General features: G+C 58.4%; 1 protein-coding gene across 3 annotated transcripts; it reads left to right on the forward strand.

The window, feature by feature from the left end:
• The first annotated feature begins 3,975 nt into the window (after positions 1-3,975).
• Positions 3,976-19,551, forward strand: sphk2 (sphingosine kinase 2). 3 transcript variants are annotated; one of them, XM_069182659.1, is made up of 8 exons: positions 3,976-4,079; positions 7,888-8,470; positions 15,209-15,358; positions 15,795-15,889; positions 16,468-16,583; positions 17,130-17,851; positions 18,020-18,726; positions 19,285-19,551. In XM_069182659.1, the coding sequence occupies exons 2-8, from the start codon at positions 8,086-8,088 to the stop codon at positions 19,345-19,347; spliced, it is 2,238 nt and encodes a 745-aa protein (XP_069038760.1). In that variant the 5' UTR covers positions 3,976-4,079; positions 7,888-8,085; the 3' UTR covers positions 19,348-19,551. The 3 variants fall into 3 exon arrangements, with proteins under 3 accessions (XP_069038760.1, XP_069038759.1, XP_069038761.1); XM_069182658.1 differs by having other exon boundaries at positions 17,130-18,726; XM_069182660.1 differs by lacking the exons at positions 3,976-4,079; positions 7,888-8,470 and adding an exon at positions 14,566-14,579 and having other exon boundaries at positions 17,130-18,726.
• The last annotated feature ends 1,386 nt before the right edge of the window (positions 19,552-20,937 follow it).

A 20,937-nucleotide genomic window follows, 5' to 3' on the forward strand; every position in this document is an offset into this window, starting at 1 on the left:
GCCTGCCTCTGCCTCTCTCTGTGTCTCCGTCTCTCCGGGGCTGGGGGTACCCCAGAGCACACGGCGCTGCCAGCGCCCCCTCCCGGCAGTGTCGCTCTGAGCTCCGGCCCGTGTTGCACACTCGTGTCCGCGTCCTGTGGGGACGGGATCTGGGTGCGGGGCGGACGGACAGGAGCGGTGGGTATCGGTCTTGCGGCCGGGGGGCGCGATCAGTGGTCGAAGAGGAGGCAGAAAGCCACAACCTGCGCCGTTTCCAGCAGGCGTCGTGTCTGCCGTTTCCAGCAGCGGGACGCGCCAATTCACCCGTGGGGGAGACGAGCGCTGCTGCTGGGGCTCAACCCGTTCGCACAGAGCAGCGGTACAATAATACATTCGGCAATATTGTTCACAAAGTAATGACTGCGTTTGGATGGGCTGTTACCGCGGTTAAAGGCGTCTTCTTTCTTGGTGGCGCTAAGCTTCCGTACTGAAGGGTCTGGACACAGGAGTGGGACTTGGAGCCGGTCCACTGGAGGGGTGAAGACTCTCTCTGCCTCAGCGCGTCCATGACTGACCGGAACCACGTGGCCAGTCCGCTCCCCGGACATGACGTCAAGAGCTCCCCGCCCCACTTAAACACACCCGACACACTGGAGACCGGTTACACACACCCGACACGGGAATAACAATTTTAAATGTTACATTTGACATATAAAAGTCTATAACATTCATGCCACCTTGTTTTTTTGGTTTACACAGAAGGTGTTTCCTAATTAGGTTTATTCTTCCAAATAAAGTTGTATAATAGTTTGTCAAACTCATCATCAGAAGGCACATTCAGTGAAAGCGAGGCGTACACAAAGAGAGAGACCCTCTGCTTTCGACAGTAGAACCCCACCTGCCAACGACAGGTCCCTCATTAACCAAGACTGGAATCTTTTTTAGTTTTATCTAAAATAGGTGTAAGTTTAATTTACATCTTTCATCTTGGTCTTTACAGACTATAATCCCCAGATAACGAACCACTTCCTTTACAGGTATATTCACTATTGCATCTAAATTAGAATCCTTAAGAGAAAACAGTTCACACTTGTCAATATTCAGACAGTCCTGAGACTGATGGAAAACACATTTAAAACCTCAATTGCTTTAGAGACCTCTTTACTATTCTTAAGAAAAACAGTATCTTCTGCTAGTTGACAAATCTTAATTTCTCTTCCCAAGATGATGCCTTCCATAATGCTATTATTAATATGAAGAGCCAAAGTCTGATTTACTAATAAAAAGAGAAAAGGAGATATTGGGCATCCCTGCCTAATACCTCTGCCAATTTCAAATCTCGGAGATGTACCATTGTGTAATCTGACTGAGCTATTACACCCATTATAAAGAGTCTTAACAACATTCTGAAAATATTTGCCAAAACCACAAAAATTAAAAACACTTAAAAATAAATGTATGTTCTACTGTATCAAAAGCTTTATAAAAGTCCAAAAATAAAATATAACTATCATCTTCTATAAGATCGCTATCAGATTCAGAATTAAATGGATATTATTGCAAATATGTCTGCCTTTCATAAAACCAGATTGTGTCTCATCAATAATCTGACCAACCCTTTCTTTAATCTATTCGCAAATATCAAAGCTAATAATTTTGCATCATTATTCAACATAGTTATATATGCCTCCAATTTTTTAATATTAGCTTATCCTTGTCAGGTTTGGGAATAAGAGAGCTCACTCCCTGTTTCAGAGAAGGTGGCATTTCTTTTTTTTTTGTATAGCTTCTTCAAAAACACCAAAAAATAAATAAATTAACAAATCTTGAAAAAATTTACAAAATTCACTACATAAGCCGTCATTCCCAGGGGATTTATTGTCTTTTAATTTATCAATGTTTATCTTTATTTCGTTCTTAGTAATTTGTTGATCACACTGTATACGGAATTCCTCATCTATAAATCTAGCTTCTCTTATGGAATGCAGGAAGACATCCATATCCGACTTGTTCTGTCTTGCTGAATATAATGTTTTGTAAAAATCAGTAACATATAAAGCTATATCTTTGAGATTATCTGTAATGCTGCCATTAATTTTTAACTTGTCAATCAATTTATATTCTAAACTTCTTTTTTCTAAATTATAAAAATATTTAGTATTTTCTTCCCCTTCTTCCAACCACTTTCTTCTTGATCGTATAAATGCACCTTCAGCTTTTTCTTCATAAATCTGATCTAATTGCAATTGCAAAAGATGCAATTTGTCTTTTTCTTCCTGACTGTAATCAGTGATCTGAGTTAATTCAATTATATCTTTAATAAGAGTATCTTCTTTATTTCTTTTTGACATAACTAGAACTTTGCTCCTTTTAATAGCTAACTCCCTAATTTTATACTTAATAAATTCCCAATAACTGCAGAAAGAATTGTTCTGTAATGCCTTTCCATGATAATCTTTAATAATTAACTGAGCATCCTAAACAAACTGGTCATCTTCCAAAAGAGTTTTGTAAAATTTTCAGTAACTACATTTTTTGGTTTTTAAAGATCCAGATGTATTAATCGACAAAAATATACCTTTCTGATCAGTCAAAACTGCAGGACTCATATAGACATCGGTAGTGAAATTCTCCAATTCTTTTGAAATAAGCCACATATCAATTCTAGACTGTTTAGAAAAATCTCGCTTACTCCATGAAATCTGACTTAATCCCAGGTTCAAACATCTCCAGATATCATTTGTGCCCAAACCAAAGCACAGATTTTCCAAATGAAGACTCACCTCTATGATTAACCCTTTGAGGCCATCTATCCAAACTCTCATCAAACACTGTATTAAAATCTTCACGCACGATTATTTTAGCTTCCGAAAACCTATTTTAAACCTGTTTTATACTATCTTCTAGTTCCGGAAAAATAAGTTTATTTTGTATTTTATTATTGGTGGCATATACATTAACAAGCATAAACTGTTTCCCCTCAATGTCAACTGTTAAAATGATCCATCTCCAAGAATGACGCATACTACTGTGAAGAATGTTCCCCTTAAAAGTTCTCCTTCAAGACAGCAACACCGGCTGAGTGATTAGTACCACTGGAAAGCCAAATATCACCCCCACTGATTCCTCCAAAAGTGCATATCCGATTGACATGCATGCGTTTCCTGTATGAAATAAAAATCAGCCCTCACTTTTTTACAAAACAAAAAAAACGCTTTTATTTTTATAACATTTCTTATACCTCTGGCATGAATAGAGAAACAGAACGAGACCTAATTCACTGACTCTGTCGTGTCCAGTGTAGCGGCCCAGGTGTGCGGCCGGTGACGTCAGCGCCTGCGCTGGGACAGCAGCTCAACCGGCTGGGTCCCCGTGGAGGGTTCGAGCCCCAGCGGTGCGGCTACATACCCCCGTGTGTAACATATTAGAATACAATTTATTAAAATATAATATTTGTTGTTCTAATAAAACAGTTAAAAAAAACACGTGAGAAGATTGGCAGCCCAGTCGCATTGATATGACGTCAAATATCAATTCGTCAGAGGAAAACTCGGACTGGATCACACTTCCAATGGATCCGGACAGGTAAAGTAAAACCCGAACTGGATCACACTTCCAATGGTCCGGACTGGTGAAGTAAAACCCGGACTGGATCCAGACTGGGACTGTTACTGGGAGAGTAAAACCCGGAGTGTGAGCGACAGACATGTGCAGATGAACCTGTGCTGGAATCAGGCCCAGCGGCAGGAGAGCGGGAGCTCTTGACTGCAGGAGACGGCATCTTGTTCGGAAAGTCCCAGTTTCACCGAAACGGTGTTCTCGCGAGACCCGCGGAGACGGGAGAAGTCCTGCGGGAAACTCAGGAGTTTGGCGGAAAGACTCCTGGCGCGGCTTCATCTGCTTCCCCAACATCCGCGTCGCCCTGGGGCACTGGGCGCTGATTGGGCAGCGCGACCAGTGACGTCACCAAGCCCCCGTCCTATTGGTCAATCCCGCCGCCGCTTTCCCGGCTAGGCCCGCCCCGGTGAGGGCGCTGCTCCTGGACAGTCTGCGGAGCTCGGAGAAGAGACAGCAGGGGCGGCGAGAGGAGACGACAGGAGGTAAGCGGGGAAAAAAAACCTAAACCGCCTGCAGATGAGCGAGAGCGGGACTCACGGCGGGCCGGGAGTGGACGCGGGGCGAGCGGACGGCCGAGCCGGCTCTGGGGGGTGGTTTCCGCGGAGCTGGGGGAATTTCCACGGGTGACCGGTATCGCGGGGCAGGCGGCGCGGATACCAGGGTGTCCCCGGGTCTCCCGGGCCCGAGTCCGTCTCTGTACCGGCGCCAGAACCGAGCCCGGACCGGCGGGCGTCGGGCCGCCCTGGTGATCCCGGTGCGCTGTGGATCTGAGCCGTTTCCTCGTTTCACATCATCTGAGATCACACACTGTATTTTATTATTGAGAGACAGGCTCACTGTCTGATCCTCAGGCTGGGACAGGAGATCACACACTGTATTTTATTATTGAGAGACAGGCTCACTGTCTGTTCCTCAGGCTGGGACAGGAGATCACACACTGTATTATTATTATTGAGAGACAGGCTCACTGTCTGTTCCTCAGGCTGGGACAGGAGATCACACACTGTATTATTATTATTGAGAGACAGGCTCACTGTCTGTTCCTCAGGCTGGGACAGGAGATCACACACTGTATTATTATTATTGAGAGACAGGCTCACTGTCTGTTCCCCAGGCTGGGACAGGAGATCACACACTGTATTATTATTATTGAGAGACAGGCTCACTGTCTGTTCCTCAGGCTGGGACAGGAGATCACACACTGTATTATTATTATTGAGAGACAGGCTCACTGTCTGTTCCTCAGGCTGGGACAGGAGATCACACACTGTATTATTATTATTGAGAGACAGGCTCACTGTCTGTTCCTCAGGCTGGGACAGGAGATCACACACTGTATTATTATTATTGAGAGACAGGCTCGCTGTCTGTTCCTCAGGCTGGGACAGGAGATCACACACTGTATTATTATTATTATTATTATTATTATTATTATTATTATTATTATTATTATTATTATTATTATTATTGAGAGACAGGCTCACTGTCTGTTCCTCAGGCTGGGACAGGAGATCACACACTGTATTATTATTATTGAGAGACAGGCTCACTGTCTGTTCCCCAGGCTGGGACAGGAGATCACACACTGTATTATTATTATTGAGAGACAGGCTCACTGTCTGTTCCTCAGGCTGGGACAGGAGATCACACACTGTATTATTATTATTATTATTATTATTATTATTATTATTATTATTGAGAGACAGGCTCACTGTCTGTTCCTCAGGCTGGGACAGGAGATCACACACTGTATTATTATTATTATTGAGAGACAGGCTCACTGTTCCTCAGGCTGTGACAGGAGATCACACACTGTATTATTATTATTGAGAGACAGGCTCACTGTTCCTCAGGCTGGGACAGGAGATCACACACTGTAATATTATTATTGAGAGACAGGCTCACTGTTCCTGCCAGTCCGCTCTTCCACGTTGCTCGTGGACTCTGGAGCTCCTTCAGAGGGGTGAGGAGGCTCTGGGAGATAAGAGCTTATCTCCTGCACTGACAGCCCTGATCTCTGACTCTGCGTCCTGGGCTTGCTGAGTCTGCAGGCGGCCCCTGTGTGTCAGGGTGAGTGTGTGTTTGTTAGAGTGTGTGTGTGTGCATCAGGGTGTGTGTGTGGATGTATGTCAAGGTGTTTCTATGTGTTTCGGGGGTGTGTGTGTATAGTAGTGTGTGTGTTTCTGTCAAGGTGGTTGTATGTGTGTCAGGATGTGTATGTGTGTCAGTATGTGTGTGTGTTTCACACCCCTGTATAAAGGGCGGCCTGGGTGTCTCAGCTTGTTCCCTACTCCCACCACTCACAGTGTCCAGTAGTGCCTGCTGCTCTCTGGGGAACAGGTGCCTGTGGAGCAGGGTATTGTCTCGGTGCGGCTCAGGAAGTGAGGGCAGGCTGTGGCAGCTGTGTCCCGCCCAGCTTGAACAGAGCAGGCAGGGCCCTGTGCTCCCTCTCCTGTTTCCTAAACAGTCTGTTCTCTTCGCACACAGACAAAGGACTCTATTTTTAAAACTCAAGAAACTATTCTTTTAGTGCCTGAGTGAACTGACAGCCCATTCACCCTTCCAGTCCCTGTGGACACTGACACAGCCCAGTCACAGGGCTCTAGACTCTTCTAGTCCCTGTGGACACACTGACACAGCCCAGTCACAGGGCTCTAGACTCTTCTAGTCCCTGTGGACACTGACACAGCCCAGTCACAGGGCTCTAGACTCTTCTAGTCCCTGTGGACACTGACACAGCCCAGTCACAGGGCTCTAGACTCTTCTAGTCCCTTTGGACACACTGACACAGCCCAGACACAGGGCTCTGGACTCTTCTAGTCCCTGTGGACACACTGACACAGCCCAGTCACAGGGCTCTGGACTCTTCTAGTCCCTGTGGACAGACTGACACAGCCCAGTCACAGGACTCTAGACTCTTCTAGTCCCTGTGGACAGACTGACACAGCCCAGTCACAGGACTCTAGACTCTTCTAGTCCCTGTGGACACTGACACAGCCCAGTCACAGGGCTCTAGACTCTTCTAGTCCCTGTGGACACACTGACACAGCCCAGACACAGGGCTCTGGACTCTTCTAGTCCCTGTGGACACACTGACACAGCCCAGTCACAGGGCTCTGGACTCTTCTAGTCCCTGTGGACACACTGACACAGCCCAGTCCCAGGGCTCTGGACTCTTCTAGTCCCTGTGGACACACTGATACAGCCCAGTCACAGGGCTCCGAACTCTTCTAGTCCATGTGGACACTGACACAGCCCAGACACAGGGCTCTAGACTATTCTAGTCCCTGTGGACACACTGACACAGCCCAGTCACAGGGCTCTAGACTCTTCTAGTCCCCGTGGACACACTGACACAGCCCAGACACAGGGCTCTGGACTCTTCTAGTCCCTGTGGACACACTGACACGGCCCAGTCACAGAGCTCTGGACTCTTCTAGTCCCTGTGGACACACTGACACAGCCCAGACACAGGGCTCTGGACTCTTCTAGTCCCTGTGGACACACTGACACGGCCCAGTCACAGGGCTCTAGAGTCTTCTAGTCCCTGTGGACACTGACACAGCCCAGTCACAGGGCTCTAGACTCTTCTAGTCCCTGTGGACACTGACACAGCCCAGTCACAGGGCTCTAGACTCTTCTAGTCCCTGTGGACACACTGACACAGCCCAGTCACAGGGCTCTAGACTCTTCTAGTCCCTGTGGACACACTGACACAGCCCAGACACAGGGCTCTAGACTCTTCTAGTCCCTGTGGACACACTGACACAGCCCAGTCCCAGGGCTCTGGACTCTTCTAGTCCCTGTGGACACACTGACACGGCCCAGTCACAGGGCTCTATACTCTTCTAGTCCCTGTGGACACTGACACAGCCCAGTCACAGGGCTCTAGACTCTTCTAGTCCCTGTGGACACACTGACACAGCCCAGTCACAGGGCTCTGGACTCTTCTAGTCCCTGTGGACACACTGACACGGCCCAGTCCCAGGGCTCTGGACTCTTCTAGTCCCTGTGGACACACTGACACAGCCCAGTCACAGGGCTCTGGACTCTTCTAGTCCCTGTGGACACACTGACACGGCCCAGTCACAGGGCTCTAGAGTCTTCTAGTCCCTGTGGACACTGACACAGCCCAGTCACAGGGCTCTAGACTCTTCTAGTCCCTGTGGACACTGACACAGCCCAGTCACAGGGCTCTAGACTCTTCTAGTCCCTGTGGACACTGACACAGCCCAGTCACAGGGCTCTAGACTCTTCTGGACACTGACTGCTGCTCTGAATGTTTTGCAGGGAGATGAGATGAGAAGCCAGACGAGCTGGACAGCCTGCAGATGGACGCAGCGACAGTGCTGACTCCTCAGTAAATCTCACCCGATCCCCCGGACTGGACAAGCAGACGCACGGCACTGTGGGACTGCTCGGAGAGGTCAGGCTGGCATGAGCCGCGGCCCCTGATCTGATGCCCGGCGCGGCCCTGGCAGATCGGCCATGCGCTGTCCAGACCCCCCCTGCGAGGCGCTGCTGCACGGCCAGTTCCAGGGCTCGGCCGGCTCGTCGGGCAGCGCGGCCGCCGGCTACGCCCTCACGCTCACGCCCACGCAGCTGCACATGCAGCGCCTGCGCCCGCGGCCGGGCAGGGACGCCCGCACCCTGCTGCCGCTGGCCGAGCTGCTGGGCTGCCAGTGCCCCCGCGCCCCCGCGCCCCCCCTGCTGCTGCTGTACTGGTACCCCCCGCCGCGGCGCCGGCGCGGGGGCGGGGCCGGGCGCCGCAGGCAGGTCAGGGCCTTCCTGGCGGAGAGCCGCGCCGAGGCCGAGCGCTGGGCCGCTGCCGTGGAGTGCCTGCTGAGAGGCGTGCCCGTGTCCGCCAGCACAGGTAACTACAGGCGGACAGCGCGCCCATGTCCGCAGAGACAGGTGACTACAGCCGGACAGCGCGCCCGTGTCCACAGAGACAGGTGACTACAGCCGGACAGCGCGCCCGTGTCCACAGAGACAGGTGACTACAGCCGGACAGCGCGCCCGTGTCCGCAGACACAGGTGACTACAGCCGGACAGCGCGCCCGTGTCCGCAGAGACAGGTGACTACAGCCGGACAGCGCGCCCGTGTCCGCAGACACAGGTGACTACAGCCGGACAGCGCGCCCGTGTCCGCAGACACAGGTGACTACAGCCGGACAGCGCGCCCGTGTCCGCAGACACAGGTGACTACAGGCGGACAGCGCGCCCGTGTCCACAGAGACAGGTGACTACAGCCGGACAGCGCGCCCGTGTCCGCAGACACAGGTGACTACAGCCGGACAGCGCGCCCGTGTCCACAGAGACAGGTGACTACAGCCGGACAGCGCGCCCGTGTCCGCAGACACAGGTGACTACAGCCGGACAGCGCGCCCGTGTCCGCAGACACAGATGACTACAGGCGGACAGCGTGCCCGTGTCCGCAGAGACAGGTGACTACAGCCAGACAGCATGCCCGTGTCCGCAGAGACAGGTGACTACAGCCAGACAGCACGCCCGTGTCCGCAGACAAAGGTGACTACAGCCGGACAGCGCGCCCGTGTCCGCAGACACAGGTGACTACAGCCAGACAGCGCGCCCGTGTCCACAGACACGGGTGACTACAGCCGGACAGCGCGCCCGTGTCCGCCAGCACAGGTGACTACAGCCGGACAGCGCGCCCGTGTCCGCCAGCACAGGTGACTACAGGCGGACAGCGCGCCCGTGTCCGCAGACACAGGTGACTACAGCCGGACAGCGCGCCCGTGTCCACAGAGACAGGTGACTACAGGCGGACAGCGTGCCCGTGTCCGCAGAGACAGGTGACTACAGCCGGACAGCGCGCCCGTGTCCGCAGACACAGGTGACTACAGCCGGACAGCGCGCCCGTGTCCGCAGACACAGGTGACTACAGTCGGACAGCGCGCCCGTGTCCGCAGACACAGGTGACTACAGGCGGACAGCGCGCCCGTGTCCGCAGACACAGGTGACTACAGGCGGACAGCGCGCCCGTGTCCGCAGACACAGGTGACTACAGCCGGACAGCGCGCCCTTGTCCGCAGAGACAGGTGACTACAGCCGGACAGCGCGCCCGTGTCCGCAGACACAGGTGACTACAGGCGGACAGCGCGCCCGTGTCCGCCAGCACAGGTGACTACAGCCGGACAGCGCGCCCGTGTCCGCAGACACAGGTGACTACAGCCGGACAGCGCGCCCGTGTCCGCAGACACAGGTGACTACAGGCGGACAGCGCGCCCGTGTCCGCCAGCACAGGTGACTACAGGCGGACAGCGCGCCCGTGTCCGCAGACACAGGTGACTACAGCCGGACAGCGCGCCCGTGTCCGCAGACACAGGTGACTACAGCGGGACAGCGCGCCCGTGTCCGCCAGCACAGGTGACTACAGCCGGACAGCGCGCCCGTGTCCGCCAGCACAGGTGACTACAGCCGGACAGCGCGCCCGTGTCCGCAGACACAGGTGACTACAGCCGGACAGCGCGCCCGTGTCCGCCAGCACAGGTGACTACAGCCGGACAGCGCGCCCGTGTCCGCAGACACAGGTGACTACAGCCGGACAGCGCGCCCGTGTCCGCAGACACAGGTGACTACAGGCGGACAGCGCGCCCGTGTCCGCAGACACAGGTGACTACAGCCGGACAGCGCGCCCGTGTCCGCCAGCACAGGTGACTACAGCCGGACAGCGCGCCCGTGTCCGCAGAGACAGGTGATTACAGCCGGACAGCGCGCCCGTGTTCGCAGAGACAGGTGACTACAGGCGGACAGCGCGCCCGTGTCCACAGACACAGGTGACTACAGTCGGACAGCGCGCCGGTGTCCGCAGAGACAGGTGACTACAGGCGGACAGCGCGCCCGTGTCCGCAGAGACAGGTGACTACAGCCGGACAGCGCGCCCGTGTCCGCAGACACAGGTGACTACAGCCGGACAGCGCGCCCGTGTCCCCAGACACAGGTGACTACAGCCGGACAGCGCGCTCGTGTCCGCAGACACAGTTGACTACAGACGGACAGCGCGTCCTTGTCCGCAGACAAAGGTGACTACAGCCGGACAGCGCGCCCGTGTCCGCAGAGACAGGTGACTACAGGCGGACAGCGTGCCCGTGTCCGCAGACACAGGTGACTACAGCCGGACAGCGCGCCCGTGTCCGCAGACACAGGTGACTACAGCCGGACAGCGCGCCCGTGTCCGCAGACACAGGTGACTACAGCCGGACAGCGCGCCCGTGTCCGCAGACACAGATGACTACAGGCGGGCAGCGCGCCCGTGTCCGCAGACACAGGTGACTACAGGCGGACAGCGCGCCCGTGTCCGCAGACACAGGTGACTACAGCCGGACAGCGCGCCCGTGTCCGCAGACACAGGTGACTACAGCCGGACAGCGCACCGCTGTCCAGCAGCACAGGTGACTACAGCCGGACAGCGCGCCCGTGTCCGCAGACACAGGTGACTACAGGCGGACAGCGCGCCCGTGTCCGCAGACACAGGTGACTACAGCCGGACAGCGCGCCCGTGTCCGCCAGCACAGGTGACTACAGCCGGACAGCGCGCCCGTGTCCGCAGAGACAGGTGATTACAGCCGGACAGCGCGCCCGTGTTCGCAGAGACAGGTGACTACAGGCGGACAGCGCGCCCGTGTCCGCAGACACAGGTGACTACAGTCGGACAGCGCGCCGGTGTCCGCAGAGACAGGTGACTACAGGCGGACAGCGCGCCCGTGTCCGCAGAGACAGGTGACTACAGGCGGACAGCGCGCCCGTGTCCGCAGACACAGGTGACTACAGCCGGACAGCGCGCCCGTGTCCCCAGACACAGGTGACTACAGCCGGACAGCGCGCCCGTGTCCGCAGACACAGGTGACTACAGCCGGACAGCGCGCCCGTGTCCGCAGACACAGGTGACTACAGCCGGACAGCGCGCCCGTGTCCGCAGACACAGGTGACTACAGCCGGACAGCGCGCCCGTGTCCGCAGACACAGGTGACTACAGCCGGACAGCGCGCCCGTGTCCGCAGACACAGGTGACTACAGGCGGACAGCGCGCCCGTGTCCGCAGACACAGGTGACTACAGGCGGACAGCGCGCCCGTGTCTGCAGACACAGGTGACTACAGCCGGACAGCGCGCCCGTGTCCGCAGACACAGGTGACTACAGCCGGACAGCGCGCCCGTGTCCGCCAGCACAGGTGACTACAGCCGGACAGCGCGCCCGTGTCCACAGACACTGGTGACTACAGCCGGACAGCGCGCCCGTGTCCGCAGACACAGGTGACTACAGGCGGACAGCGCGCCCGTGTCCGCAGACACAGGTGACTACAGCCGGACAGCGCGCCCGTGTCCGCAGACACAGGTGACTACAGGCGGACAGCGCGCCCGTGTCCGCAGACACAGGTGACTACAGCCGGACAGCGCGCCCGTGTCCGCAGACACAGGTGACTACAGGCGGACAGCGCGCCCGTGTCCGCAGACACAGGTGACTACAGCCGGACAGCGCGCCCGTGTCCGCCAGCACAGGTAACTACAGCCGGACAGCGCGCCCGTGTCCGCAGACACAGGTGACTACAGCCGGACAGCGCGCCCGTGTCCGCAGACACAGGTGACTACAGGCGGACAGCGCGCCCGTGTCCGCAGACACAGGTGACTACAGCCGGACAGCGCGCCCGTGTCCGCCAGCACAGGTAACTACAGCCGGACAGCGCGCCCGTGTCCGCAGACACAGGTGACTACAGCCGGACAGCGCGCCCGTGTCCGCAGACACAGGTGACTACAGGCGGACAGCGCGCCCGTGTCCGCAGACACAGGTGACTACAGGCGGACAGCGCGCCCGTGTCCGCAGAGACAGGTGACTACAGCCGGACAGCGCGCCCGTGTCCGCCAGCACAGGTGACTACAGCCGGACAGCGCGCCCATGTCCGCCAGCACAGGTGACTACAGCCGGACAGCGCGCCCGTGTCCGCAGACACAGGTGACTACAGCCGGACAGCGCGCCCGTGTCCGCAGACACAGGTGACTACAGCCGGACAGCGCGCCCGTGTCCGCAGACACAGGTGACTACAGGCGGACAGCGCGCCCGTGTCCGCAGACACAGGTGACTACAGCCGGACAGCGCGCCCGTGTCCGCAGAGACAGGTGACTACAGCCGGACAGCGCGCCCGTGTCCGCAGACACAGGTGACTACAGGCGGACAGCGCGCCCGTGTCCGCAGAGACAGGTGACTACAGCCGGACAGCGCGCCCGTGTCCGCAGAGACAGGTGACTACAGCCGGACAGCGCGCCCGTGTCCGCAGAGACAGGTGACTACAGCCGGACAGCGCGCCCGTGTCCGCAGACACAGGTGACTACAGCCGGACAGCGCGCCCGTGTCCGCAGACACAGGTGACTACAGGCGGACAGCGCGCCCGTGTCCGCAGACACAGGTGACTACAGGCGGACAGCGCGCCCGTGTCCGCAGACACAGGTGACTACAGACGGACAGCGCGCCCGTGTCCGCAGAGACAGGTGACTACAGGCGGACAGCGCGCCCGTGTCCGCAGAGACAGGTGACTACAGCCGGACAGCGCGCCCGTGTCCGCAGAGACAGGTGACTACAGCCGGACAGCGCGCCCGTGTCCGCCAGCACAGGTGACTACAGCCGGACAGCGCGCCCGTGTCCGCCAGCACAGGTGACTACAGCCGGACAGCGCGCCCGTGTCCGCAGACACAGGTGACTACAGCCGGACAGCGCGCCCGTGTCCGCAGACACAGGTGACTACAGCCGGACAGCGCGCCCGTGTCCACAGACACAGGTGACTACAGGCGGACAGCGCGCCCGTGTCTGCAGAGACAGGTGACTACAGCCGGACAGCGCGCCCGTGTCCGCCTGCACAGGTGACTACAGCCGGACAGCGCGCCCGTGTCCGCAGACACAGGTGACTACAGGCGGACAGCGCGCCCGTGTCCGCAGAGACAGGTGACTACAGCCAGACAGCATGCCCGTGTCCGCAGAGACAGGTGACTACAGCCAGACAGCACGCCCGTGTCCGCAGACAAAGGTGACTACAGCCGGACAGCGCGCCCGTGTCCGCAGACACAGGTGACTACAGCCGGACAGCGCGCCCGTGTCCACAGAGACAGGTGACTACAGCCGGACAGCGCGCCCGTGTCCGCAGACACAGGTGACTACAGGCGGACAGCGCGCCCGTGTCCGCAGACACAGGTGACTACAGCCGGACAGCGCGGCCGTGTCCACAGAGACAGGTGACTACAGCCGGACAGCGCGCCCGTGTCCGCCGACACAGGTGACTACAGCCGGACAGCGCGCCCGTGTCCGCAGACACAGGTGACTACAGCCGGACAGCGCGCCCGTGTCCGCAGACACAGGTGACTACAGGCGGACAGCGCGCCCGTGTCCACAGACACAGGTGACTACAGCCGGACAGCGCGCCCGTGTCCGCAGACACAGGTGACTACAGGCGGACAGCGCGCCCGTGTCCGCAGACACAGGTGACTACAGCCGGACAGCGCGCCCGTGTCCGCAGACACAGGTGACTACAGCCGGACAGCGCGCCCGTGTCCGCCAGCACAGGTGACTACAGCCGGACAGCGCGCCCGTGTCCGCAGACACAGGTGACTACAGGCGGACAGCGTGCCCGTGTCCGCAGACACAGGTGACTACAGTCGGACAGCGCGCCCGTGTCCGCAGACACAGGTGACTACAGGCGGACAGCGCGCCCGTGTCCGCAGACACAGGTGACTACAGGCGGACAGTGTGCCCGTGTCCGCAGACACAGGTGACTACAGGCGGACAGCGCGCCCGTGTCCGCAGACACAGGTGACGACAGGCGGACAGCGCGCCCGTGTCCGCCAGCACAGGTGACGACAGGCGGACAGCGCGCCCGTGTCCGCCAGCACAGGTAACTACAGGCGGACAGCGCGCCCGTGTCCGCAGAGACAGGTGACAACAGCCGGACAGCGCGCCCGTGTCCGCCAGCACAGGTAACTACAGCCGGACAGCGCGCCCGTGTCCGCAGAGACAGGTGACAACAGCCGGACAGCGCGCCCGTGTACAGCGTGCTGGTTCAGTGACAGCATTGGACAGTGGATGGTACAGCATGCTGGTTCAGTGACAGCAGTGGACAGTGGACGGTACAGCGTGCTGGTTTTGTGACAGCAGTGGACAGTGGGCAGTACAGCGTGCTGGTCAGTGAGAGCAGTGGACAGTGGACAGTACAGCGTGCTGGTTCAGTGACAGCATTGGACAGTGGATGGTACAGCATGCTGGTTCAGTGACAGCAGTGGACAGTGAACAGTGTACGGTACAGTGTGCTGGTTCAGTGAGAGCAGTGGACAGTGGACAGTACAGCGTGCTGGTTCAGTGACAGCATTGGACAGTGGATGGTACAGCATGCTGGTTCAGTGACAGCAGTGGACAGTGGACGGTACAGCGTGCTGGTCAGTGACAGCAGTGGACAGTGGACAGTACAGCGTGCTGGTTCAGTGACAGCAGTGGACAGTGGACGGTACAGCATGCTGGTTCAGTGACAGCAGTGGACAGTGGATGGTACAGCGTGCTGGTTCAGTGACAGCAGTGGATAGTGGACAGTCAGCGCTCTGATGTCTTGCAGAGTTCTCGCGGAGCCTGCTGCCTCGTCCTCGCCGGCTGCTGCTGCTGGTCAACCCCTTCAGTGGGCGTGGCCAGGCCATGGAGCTGTGCCAGACTCACATCCTGCCCATGATCCGCGAGTCTGGCATCAGCTACAACCTCATTCAGACAGGTGAGTCGCCGGCCACACCTCGCTGACCGCACGATAGTGACCACAGCGTCCTGACCACACCTCACTGACCGCACCTCACTGACCACAGAGTCCTGACCACAGCTCACTGACCACATGATAGTGACCTCAGCGTCCTGACCACACCTCACAGACCGCACCTTGCTGACCGCATCTCACTGACCCTAGAGTCCTGACCACACCTCACTGACCGCATGATAGTGACCACAGCGTCCTGACCACACCTCGCTGACCACAGAGCCCTGACCACACCTTGCTGACCACAGAGCCCTGACTGCACCTCACTGACCACACCTCACTGACCACACCTCACTGACCGCACCTCACTGACCACAGAGTCCTGACCACACCTCACTGACCACAGAGTCCTGACCACACCTCGTTGCTGACCGCCGGCCCTGCCGCCTGTCTCCTGCAGAGCGACAGAACCACGCCCGCGAGCTGGTCCGCCAGATCTCCCTGTTCGAGTGGGACGGCATCGTCATCGTGTCCGGAGACGGGCTGCTGCACGAGGTCAGCCAGCCTGTCCCCCTGAGTGTCCACCTGCCTGTCCAACTGTCTGTGTTGTGTTGTGTAATTGTGTTGATACCCTCCTCCTCTCTCCCTCAGTCTCTCAGTCTGTGTTGTGTTGTGTAATTGTGTTGATACCCTCCTCCTTTCTCCCTCAGTCTCTCAGTCTGTGTTGTGTTGTGTAATTGTGTTAATACCCTCCTCCTCTCTCCCTCAGTCTCTCAGTCTGTGTTGTGTTGTGTAATTGTGTTTATACCCTCCTCCTCTCTCCCTCAGTCTCTCAGTCTCTCAGTCTGTGTTGTGTTGTGTAATTGTGTTAATACCCTCCTCCTCTCTCCCTCAGTCTCTCAGTCTGTGTTGTGTTGTGTAATTGTGTTAATACCCTCCTCCTCTCTCCCTCAGTCTCTCAGTCTGTGTTGTGTTGTGTAATTGTGTTAATACCCTCCTCCTCTCTCCCTCAGTCTCTCAGTCTGTGTTGTGTTGTGTAATTGTGTTAATACCCTCCTCCTCTCTCCCTCAGTCTCTCAGTCTGTGTTGTGTTGTGTAATTGTGTTAATACCCTCCTCCTCTCTCTCTCTCAGGTGATTAACGGTCTGATGGAGCGTCCAGACTGGGAGCAGGCGATAAAAACTCCACTGGGCATCCTGCCCTGTGGCTCAGGAAATGCCCTGGCTGGGGCGATTAACCACCATGCAGGGTAATAACTGTCAACACTGCTCTTGCTTCCTCTCTGTCACCCCCGCCTCCCCATCTCTCTCTCTCTCCATCTCCTCTCTCCCCTCTCTTTCTCTCTCTCTTCCCTCTCTCCTCTCTCGTCTCCCTCTTCTCTCTCCTCTCTCCCCCCCTCCCCCTCTCTTTCTCTCCCCATCTCTCTCTCTCTCCATCTCCTCTCTCCCCCCTCTTTCTCTCTCTCTCCCCTCTCTCCTCTCTCGTCTCCCTCTTCTCTCTCCTCTCTCCCCCCTCCCTCACTCTCCTCTCTCCCCTCCCTCTTCTCTCTCCTCTCTCCCCCCCTCCCTCACTCTCCTCTCCCCCCCCCCTCTCCTCTCTCCTCTCTCCCCCCCTCCCTCACTCTCCTCTCCCCCCCCCCTCTCCTCTCTCCTCTCTCCCCCCCTCCCTCACTCTCCTCTCCCCCCCCCCCCTCCTCTCTCCTCTCTCCCCCCCTCCCTCACTCTCCTCTCTCCTCTCCCCCCCCCTCTCTCCTCTCTCTCAGTGTGTTGAATCAGCTCCTCTCTCTCTCCTGCAGTTATGAAATGTGCCTGCGGGAGGCGCTGTTGATGAACTGCTGCTTCCTGCTCTGCAAGGGCGGGGTGCGGCCCATGGACCTGGTCTCCGTGACGACGACCCCGGGGGCCCCGAAGGCGGGGTCGCGGCCGGGCGGGCGGCTCTTCTCCTTCCTGTCGGTGGCGTGGGGCTTCGTGTCGGACGTGGACATCGAGAGCGAGCGGTACCGCGGGCTGGGCTCGGCCCGCTTCACGCTGGGCACGCTGGTGCGGCTGGCCTCGCTGCGCTCCTACCGCGGCCGCCTGTCCTACCTGCCGCCCGCCGCCTCGCCGGCCGGCACGCCCCCGCCACACCGCCGCCCGCTGTCGCGCAGCATCACGGAGGGGCTGGGCGGCCTGGCGCACGCGCCGCTGCTGCGCACCGTGTCCGACCTGGGCCTGAGCGAGCAGCGCAGCCTGCGGCGGGCCCGCGAGGCCGAGCGCCCGCGCCCGCGGCCGGCCCAGGGGGGCGTCGCCCGCGCCAGCAGCCTGGCCGAGGACCGCGAGGCTGAGGCCCGCAGCAGCTCGGGGTCGGAGGGGGGCGGCGGCTCGGGGGTCGAGGAGCAGCAGGCTGGGGAGGGCGGACGGCGAGGCAGCGAGTCCGGACAGAGGGGCAGTGAGTCAGACCGGCGAGGCAGCGAGTCGGGACAGAGGGGCAGCGAGTCAGACCGGCGAGGCAGCGAGTCAGACCGGCGAGGCAGCGAGTCTGGACAGAGAGACAGCGAGTCAGACTGGCGAGACAGCGAGTCACACCGGCGAGGCAGCGAGTCAGACCGGCGAGGCAGCGAGTCGGGACAGAGGGGCAGCGAGTCAGACCGGCGAGGCAGCGAGTCACACCGGCGAGGCAGCGAGTCTGGACACCGAGGCAGCGAGCCCGGACAGACAGACAGCGCCTCCTGCCCTCGGTCGCCCTCCCTGTGTCGATGCAGACACCGCCGGGGAGATCAGGAGCACCCCGAATCTGCAGCCGCCTCCTCCCCCACTCCCCTCGAGCCCCTGTCCGTCCGTCCGTCCCCCCTGCCCCGGTCCCAGAACGGGACGGCCGTCAAGCCCTCCCCCCCGCCCCCCCTCGCCCTGCCGCCCCCCCCCGACTCCCCCGCCTCGCCCTCGCCCTCGCCCTCCCTGCGCTCCCCGCCCTCCTCCTTCACCTTCGAGCTGGCGGAGCCCGCGGGCGCCCCCCGGCACGCCGCCCCCGCGCCCCCCCCCGGCCCCGCCGCCCCCCTGGACGGCCTGCTGCCCCCCCTGGACCAGCCGCTGCCGGCGCGCGACTGGGTGACGGTGGAGGGTGACTTCGTGCTGGTGCTGGCGCTGTACCAGACGCACCTGGGCGCCGACCTGCTGGCCGCCCCGCAGGCGCGCTTCGACGACGGGCTGATCCACCTGACCTTCGTGCGCGCGGGCGTGTCGCGCGCCACGCTGCTGCGCCTCTTCCTGGCCATGGAGAGGGGCGCCCACCTGGGCATCGCCTCGCCGTACGTCTGCCACACGCCCGCGCGCGCCTTCCGCCTGCTGCCCCTCTCGCCCCGCGGCACGCTGACCGTGGACGGAGAGCTCGTGCCCTACGGCCCGCTGCAGGCCCAGGTGAGAGGGTCGGGGGTCAGGGGTCAGCTGGTCCTGCTCAGAGGAGCTGGGGTCAGGGGTCAGGGGTCAGGCTGGTCCTGCTCAGAGGAGCTGGGGTTAGGGGTCAGGGGTCAGGCTGGTCCTGCTCAGAGGAGCTGGGGTCAGGGGTCGGGCTGGTCCTGTTCAGAGGAGCTGGGGTCAGGGGTCAGGCTGGTCCTGCTCAGAGGAGCTGGGGTCAGGGGTCAGGCTGGTCCTGCTCAGAGGAGCAGGGGTCAGGGGTCAGGGGTCAGGCTGGTCCTGCTCAGAGGAGCTGGGGTTAGGGGTCAGGGGTCAGGCTGGTCCTGCTCAGAGGAGCTGGGGTTAGGGGTCAGGGGTCAGGCTGGTCCTGCTCAGAGGAGCTGGGGTCAGGAGTCAGGCTGGTCCTGCTCAGAGGAGCAGGGGTCAGGGGTCAGGCAGGTCCTGCTCAGTGGAGCCGGGGTCAGGGGTCAGGCTGGTCCTGCTCAGTGGAGCTGGGTGTAACTGGGGAGAGTGTGTAGGGAGTATCGGGGCTAATCTGGACCCTCTGTCTGTCTCTTGCAGATTCACCCCTCCATGGCAAGACTCATTGTGGGCGACACTGGAGTGAGGATCACACGGTTGTGATGTTCACCAGCGCCCTGCACACTGACCCTCTGCCTTCGCCTGCATCACTCACTGGCTCTCAGCCTCATTAGTGTCCTACTGGAGAACTGGAAGTGTGTGTGTTGCCCCCAGCTGACCTTGCTTGTCATGAACCTTTACTGATAACATGAAAAGGGAAGATAGCTGGTAGAACTTTTTTAATAATAAATTAATCTTCGAAGTGAATGTGTGTAGTTTTTGTAAGCAGTTAGCCAAAATATAATTTCATGTTTTATATTTGTTTGTTTACTGAGTGTTATTATACTGGGAGCTGGGTTAGTTCTTCACTGGGATTATAATCAGCCTCCACTGACACTGACAGAGCAGTCTGAGACTCTCCAGGCTGGACTGGACTGAGACTTGTAGTGACTTCGATTGGAGAACAACTCTCTGGGGACAGGTGACAACCTCCTGTCTCTCTCTGCCCCTTTGTGTCTCCCAGTCTGCTCACTGTGTAACAGTGAAAGGAGGAGTCACACAGGAGTAGCAATGGGAAGGTGAGGAATTCTGTCTACTCTATCAGAGAGGTGAGTCAGGAAACAGCTCCCACCCCTGGGGGTGAGGGGCCAGCTCAGAGTGTGGTAACCTACTGGGGGCACCCAGCACCCCTGTGTGTGGGGGCCATTTTAGTTCAGGAGCAGGAGAATCTGGGCTCAGCTGCTCCAGGGGAGACAGACTTGTGGTCCAGAGCACACAGCATCCAGGTGGTCACGATGGGCTGGGGGTCAGTGTGGGGGAGGGGATTACTGATCTGGGGCACAGCTGCCCATCAGGACCAGTGACCTCAGCTCCTGCTCCCTGGGCAGTTAGAGCCAGGCTGGGTGAGCAGGGCCTGGGCAGTCAGTGCTGCTGGAGAAAGCCAAGCTGCTCCAGGGCCCCTGCTGGAGAGCTCCCAGCACAGGGCTCTGTCCAGAACCAGCACCAGCCCCCTGGCTGCTGGCAGAGGGGCTGTGATCAGAGGACCCCACTTGAGGAAAGAAGACCTGGAGCCAGTGAGGCAAGAGCTGTAGAAGTTTATTAAATCACTTTCAGATCACAGCAGGGACAGCTGACAACTGAGAGAACAGTCTGACTCAGGACAAAGACTCTACAGGGCTGGAGCTTCAGCCAGAGAGGAGGTTATTCAACAGCATCAGGACTGCACTGGGGAATTAGAAGGATTAAAAGAGAAATGTCAAGACTTAAACAGGCAGATGATACCAGCCATAAGGTTTTTTTTTAAATAAAAAAGTTAAGGGGCAACACATGCAGAGAGTCACTCCTGACCCAGCAGGTTCTGTGCTGGACAGGTCACTACTCTCTCCCCCAAGACACTGGGGCATCACTGTCCACCCTCCTCTCTGGGACACAGAGATACTCCCACACCACTTCTAGACACTGGGCTCCGAGCTCCCCACTGCACTGGAGACCCTGGGCTCACAGCAGACTCCTTCCTCTCCCCCTGCTGACCCTGACCTGGGACCGGCCAGCCCCTCCACAGCCCTGAGCTCAGGACCCTGCAGGCTGGAGCCAGTCCTGTCCAGAGCACCAGCAGCTGCCACACCAGCTGGGCTCCTGGTGCAGAGAGACCCC

Source organism: Lepisosteus oculatus, chromosome 23 (assembly GCF_040954835.1).
Source record: "Lepisosteus oculatus isolate fLepOcu1 chromosome 23, fLepOcu1.hap2, whole genome shotgun sequence".
NCBI lineage: Eukaryota > Metazoa > Chordata > Actinopteri > Semionotiformes > Lepisosteidae > Lepisosteus > Lepisosteus oculatus.

Coding starts and splice junctions, on each gene's coding strand:
- sphk2 (XM_069182658.1), top strand. CDS start 8,086: ATGCGCTGTCCAGACCCCCCCTGCGAGGCGCTGCTGCACGGCCAGTTC. Junction 15,890..16,467: donor GAGACGGGCTGCTGCACGAG/GTCAGCCAGCCT, acceptor TCTCTCTCTCAG/GTGATTAACGGTCTGATGGA. Junction 18,727..19,284: donor ACGGCCCGCTGCAGGCCCAG/GTGAGAGGGTCG, acceptor TGTCTCTTGCAG/ATTCACCCCTCCATGGCAAG.